We start from the raw sequence: 6,013 nt of genomic DNA on the forward strand, positions 1-6,013 counted from the left end.
ATGATCCTGCCCTGGGACAGTGGGGTTCAAAGCTGGTTTAAGACACTTCTCTGGCCCGGAGACTCAAATGTCCTAGGGTGAGGTTTGGCTAGAGGTTACTCTCATTTGTAGAGAGATTTTCATTAAGACTTTTATTTCTGCTTTCCTAAGCACATAGAGTAGCCATAAGTTTAATCTTTGTTAAAAAGAACGAGCCGGGCACTGGTGGCTCAAGCCTGTAATCCTCGCTACTCAGGAGGCTGAGATTTCAGGATCGCAGTTCAAAGCCAGTCCGGGAAGGAAAGTCTTTGAAACTCTTATCCCCAATAAACCACTCAGAAAGCCAGAATTGGCACCGTGGTTCAAGTGTAGAGCTCTAGCCTTAAGCGAGCTGAGGGACAGTCCCCAGGCACAAAGTTAAAGCCCACGACTGACCAAAAAAAAACCCAACCAGGGCTGGGAAGGTGGCTCAGTGGTAGAGCGCTTGCCTTGCATGCATGAGGCCCTGGGTTTGATTCCTCAGCACCACGTAAGCAGAAAAAAAAAAAAGCCAGAAGTGGCGCTGTGGCTCAAGTGGTAGAGTGCTAGCCTTGAGCTGAAGACCAGGCCCAGAGTTCAGGCCCCACGACTGGACCAAAACAAACAAACAAACAAACAAGCAAACAAAAACTAGTTTACCCACTTCTCGTTATTTGACCAGTTTATAAATAATTCTTCTCGCACCCTTTGCCCTTTAAATGCCTTTTTTATGGTTTCCTTGGTAACACAAACATTTAAAGGAAGTCTGGCCTGTGTTGGGCAAAAGAGGACCACAGGAAAGGAAAATGGTTTTAAGGTTCCTTAAAGCAGCCCTATAGGGCTGGGAAGGTGGCTCAGTGGTAAAGCGCTTGCCTTGCATGCCTGAGGCCCTGGGTTCAATTCCTCAGCACCACCTAAGCAAAAAGAAAAAAGCCGGAAGTGGCACTGTGGCTCAAGTGGTAGAGCGCTAGCCTTGAGCTGAGGGACAGCGCCCAGGCCCAGAGTTCAGGCCCACGACTGGACCCAAAAAAAAAAAGCAGCCCTATAGCTCTTCAGGCCAGAAATCTAGCACACCTGTCCTCTAGAAGAGTTTAGCCACACCTATCCCACTTCCAGGAGATGACCAGGCTAAGCTTCTTGAACAAATCCCAGGTCTGATAGGGAGCTGGTGGCTCACACCTCTAATCCTATCTACTCAGGAGTCTGAGATGTGAGGATTGTAGTTCAAAACCAGCCTGGGCAGGAAAGTCAGTGAGACTTATCTACAATTAACCAGAGCTATAGCTCTCAAAGTGGAACTGTGGCTCCAAGTGGTAGAGGGCTAACCTTGAGCAAAAATGCTTAAGGACTGCATGCTGGCCCTGAGTTCAAACCCCACAATCAATATATTTTTTAAAAAGTCCCAGGTTGGTCTAGAATACTTTGACTAGATGCTTCTTTTATTACTCAGCTACCAAGATGGTATTGCCCAATCAGTGACACATCTGCATCTGAGGCCTCTTCTCACTGCCCCAAAGTCAAACCACCAGACAAGTTTTGTGCTTATAACCTCTAGAGGGCCCAAGAGGTGCTGCCAAATGTCCCTTCAATTACTAGGATCTCAAGGATACACTAGTATGGCTAGGGTCTGGGAAAGACCAAGGAAAGAGTAGCAATGTTTGAGACTGGTCCAGTAAAGATCCAGCAAGCCTGGAAATGCACTGATGAGTTCCCAACACCCAATTACCAGCCAGCCTCCCTAGGAAGGCAGACATTCAACTCTTGCCAGAACTGGGCACCTTTATAACCTAAAAGCATCCTCAAGAAGACTTGTTGTCTCAATTCAGTGGCAAGAGACCAAAAGGGGAGCAGACATAACAGTTTAGGGCTATTCCAGCTCACAGGATACATACCTAGGTATATAGTTTTATCCATAAGTAATACAAAAGTTAGTCATATTTTAGACAGCCTGAAAATAAAATCCATTTGTGTCCTAACACCGGTAATAAGCAGACATATTAAAAACAACAACATTCACTAGCTTGAGCTAAATTAAATTACTTGTCATAGATAAAAATGTCACTCTTCAATATGCAATCGTGTGTGTGTGTGTGTGTGTGTGCGCGCGCGCACATGCCACACCAGTTTTGAGTCTTGAACTCAGGGCCTGGGCACTGTCCCTGAGCTTTTGTGCTCAGGATAGTGCTCTACCACTTGAGCCATAGCTCCCTTTCTGGCTTTTTCATGGTAAATTGGAGGTAAGAGTCTCACAAGACTTTCCTGCCCAGACTGGCTTCGAATGCAATCCTCACATCTCAGCCTCCTGAGCAGCTAGGATTACAGGTGTGAGCTATCAGCACTCAGTACCAATATCCAATCTTTTTTTTTTTTTTTTTTGGGTCCCGTCATGGGGCCTGAACTCTGGGCCTGGGCGCTGTCTCTCAGCTCTTCAGCTCAAGGCTAGCACTCTACCACTTGAGTCACAGTGCCACTTCCGGCTTTTTTCTTTTTGCTTATGTGGTGCTGAGGAATCGAACCCAGGGCCTCAGGCATGCAAGGCAAGCGCTCTACCACTGAGCCACCTTCCCAGCCCCCAATATCCAATCTTAAGAAATAGCCAAAAACCTAAGTCAAAGGGTTACAAATCTCGGCTCCTCAATGCTATTGATCCAGCTCTTTCTACTGAAGGTGTACCAAGGCCGAGATATATGTACAGGAGTCATTGTGCCTGAAGAAGCCATGGCTGATTCCAGTTCTAATCTTCACTGGTTCATGTAAATGTATAGTAAGACACTATAAAGTTTAAGCGATGAAACAGTGAGCAAACCTCAACTCTTCCTGAGAATTTAAGGGATAATTTAAAAACCTTCAGAGTAGAAGGAACTAAACAATTCAGCTTAGTTCTTAGTTGCACTATCTTGTTAAAAGAATACAGAGAGTAAATTCATGCACAAACAGGGACCATTTGGTGTAGTTTACACATTCTTTGGCATAAACTGCACCAGAACTTTTAAGGACCTTAAGAGACCAGAGTCTACATTATTTAGAGCTTCTTTATGGAAAAACCTGGTCATTGAAATCTCTACTCTCTGGATTAGCCCAGTCTTCAAGACAAAGCCTATTTTCCCATATTTCAAGGATACTTCACTGAGTTTTCACAAAAAAAATGGTGAAAACCAAATAAAAACCTTACTTTTTCTTTAATTTGTTTTGCCAAACAAACACAGTGAAAACTTTAGCCTGACTAATTGTACAGAAAATAGAATTTGTAACCAGTAGCAAACATAACCCAAGTCCCAGGCAAGCTGGCCCTCCATCAGCAGGTCATCCCCTGGGCAAATGCCCCCATGTGTAGGGAGGTCCTAGGAGGCAGAGGCACAGATCAGCTAGTCCCCATCAATATCACAGACTGCATCTGGAAAGAGTAAGCATTTAAAGAACTGATGTTACTTGAATCTCTTATCACTACACACAGCAGAGTTTTCTCGGATTGCTGGCCAAGCTTAATGTGTGGTTTTTCCCAAACCCCCAGTCACTGGGCACCCCACCTTTATCCCTCTAGGCAAGTCTCAAGTGTTTCTGAAGCCTCTGCTTAACCAGAATCTGCAACATTTAACCAGAATCTGCAACATAAACTGGGGAGGGAGAATAGACAGTATTAATGCTGGTGTCACTATTGCAGAGTCTGAGGACCCAAACTCCTGCCTCAAGAGGAAACAAGTGAGGGTGCCAAATCACCAGCCAGTCTAGCTAAGCCTCACTACTGTCAATCAGAATATAGGGGAGTTCAACATCCGCCTGGGGATCCCTTGGGCTGGAAGGGGTCCAGCAGTTCTACAGGCCTCAGGCGTCCCATTCACATTCCGTGCTTCTTCCGGATGACAGCCATGGCAAGCAGGCGATCCTTCTCGCGAAGTTCTTCCCGCAGTTTGGCCTCGGTAAGACGCAGGTGGCGGATGCTCCCCTTCATCTCCTTCATCTTCACTTCCATCAGCGCCAGGATATCCCGCTGTTCATTCAACTTGCGCAGGAGCTCCTCCTCCGTGGTGCCTGATGACAACGAGTACGAGTGGTCGGAGCCAGTATCAGGAAAGCCCTCTTCCCCTACTACCACCAACTGGGGACCCATAGGGCACTCAGCGGCCTCCAATCCCGCTGTTGCAGCCTCTAGCTCCGACGCCGCGGCTGCAGCGGCTGCACCTTCTGCGGCTGCGAACTCCACTTGCACAGTAAGATCGATGGGCTTTACATCATCTCCGGCGGGAGTGGTGGGCGCTGGCGGCGCGGATCCTGGAGCCTGGCTGCTGTCTACAGCGGCCTGAAGGGTGAGGAGCACAGCTGCGGAGGCAGACACAAGGTTCGGCTGCAGCTGGGAGGTCTGAGCGTTGGAGGCGGCCGGAGACGACTGCGGTTGCGGAGGCTGCTGGGGCTGCGGCTGCTGCTGCTGCTGCTGTTGTTGTTGCTGCTGCCTTCGGCGGGCGGCTGCAGCCCCTGCGGGTCGGCGCGCTACTTTGCGCTCATTCACGCCGCGCAGCGGGAAGATGGTGGGAACGCGCACCGTATAGGTCTTGCGGCCACCCTGGAAGTGAACGCTGCACAGACGGTGGCCCGTGGTGGGCTGGAAGGTGGAGAAGCACCCACTGACGCCGGCACGGGACACATTCTTGAGCCAGAGGCGCCGTAGCTCAGCGTCCTTGGGAAAGGTGTAGAAGTGCAGTGCCTTGTCCCGATGCGAGTTGTTGTAGCAGCCGGGTACGCAGCACGTAAACCCTGGCATGGCTACCCCGCGCGGCCCGGCCCGGCCCACCGGCCTCCTGCGCTCTTCGACGGCCCAGTCGGTCCGCCACCACCAGCTCCTCGACGGGCGGTGCTGCGCGAGGCCTTGGGCAGCCTCTCACTATTGCCGCCCGGCGCAGCCGGCTCGGCCGGGTGCCCCGTGCCCAGAATACTCTTTCCGCCGGCCCGCGCCGCACCGCGCCGCCCGCCTGCCTGCGCTCCGGAGTCTGCCCGGGGGACGCCGCGAAGGACCGCCTGGAAAGGAGGACTACGCCCCCCACAATGCACCGCGCCACACGCCGCTCACTTCCGGGCTGGGGCGTGCTTATTCCGGCCTCTTTCCAAGGGACCGCGACAACCCTTAAAGAACAGATTCTCTTCCAGACCCTGCTTGCCTTCGGTCAGCGAAAGAAGCATATTCTACTGGAACGTTGTCGCACGGACTGCCCCTCATAAGGACCCGGAATCTTAATACGGGGGACGGGGGAGGCCAAACGCGCCTCAACTATGCGCAAGCGCCATGGGTATGTGCCCACGGATACTACAAGTCCCGGGATGCTCGCGAGAACTCAGAGGCTTCAGCCGGGAGCGCCGCCTAAGGGAAGATCCGGTTACTGCGAACAAGGGCGAGGTTCTGCTGCGGGCCTGAGGCTATGTATCCGCTTAAGCCCCATCTCCTTTCTGGACAGCGTGCTTTTGCTTGGAGGGAAAGGAAATCTGTGCCTCTCTGCCTTGAAGGATCTTAGGAGCCACCATTTCTGCTTTGGTAGATCTCGTTCCACCCAGCCACTGTCAACTTTGAATCACAAATAGGTGCCTACTGTGCGCCAGACACGGTGCTGTTTTGTGGATACCGGTCTTCTTCCCTTCCCCCTCCCACCTGGTGAGCGCTGACCACAAGAGATAAGGGCCTTCCTTTTAGATAATAGATGAATAGATGTGAATACACGCCAGTAGACTTGTAGTCAGATAAACGCCAAAATGCAATGAACGTGAGGCCTTCGGAAGGTGGAACGCTGAAAACCTTGGTAGGGAATTACTAGTTCTTACTTCACCCCCACCCGCAGTCTCACCTTGAGAAACCAGTCTTGAGTCCCTGAGTCAGGAAAGAGCTAGGCCGGCCATTAAAGAGCCTGGAAGGGGCAGCCAAGGCTAACAAACAGTGAGAGATCTCAAACGGCCGTGGTAGAGGATTGGGAATTATTTTTTTTCAATCGTGGAGCTTGAACGCTGGGCCTGGGCGCTGCCCCTCAGCTCTTCA

At 50.9% G+C, this 6,013-nt stretch overlaps 1 protein-coding gene across 1 annotated transcript; it reads right to left on the reverse strand.

The window, feature by feature from the left end:
- Window positions 1-3,157: 3,157 nt before the first annotated feature.
- Thap11 (THAP domain containing 11) lies at window positions 3,158-4,976 on the reverse strand. The gene has a single exon (XM_042700932.1). The coding sequence runs from the start codon at window positions 4,751-4,753 to the stop codon at window positions 3,833-3,835; it is 921 nt and encodes a 306-aa protein (XP_042556866.1). The 5' UTR covers window positions 4,754-4,976; the 3' UTR covers window positions 3,158-3,832.
- Between the last annotated feature and the right edge of the window lie 1,037 nt (window positions 4,977-6,013).

Source organism: Dipodomys spectabilis, unplaced genomic scaffold (genome assembly GCF_019054845.1).
Source record: "Dipodomys spectabilis isolate Male_0828 unplaced genomic scaffold, ASM1905484v1 ptg000273l, whole genome shotgun sequence".
In the NCBI taxonomy this organism is placed as follows: domain Eukaryota; kingdom Metazoa; phylum Chordata; class Mammalia; order Rodentia; family Heteromyidae; genus Dipodomys; species Dipodomys spectabilis.

Bases quoted from the DNA above. Each gene is read 5' to 3' on its own strand.
- Thap11 (XM_042700932.1), bottom strand. From the start codon at position 4,753: ATGCCAGGGTTTACGTGCTGCGTACCCGGCTGCTACAACAACTCGCAT.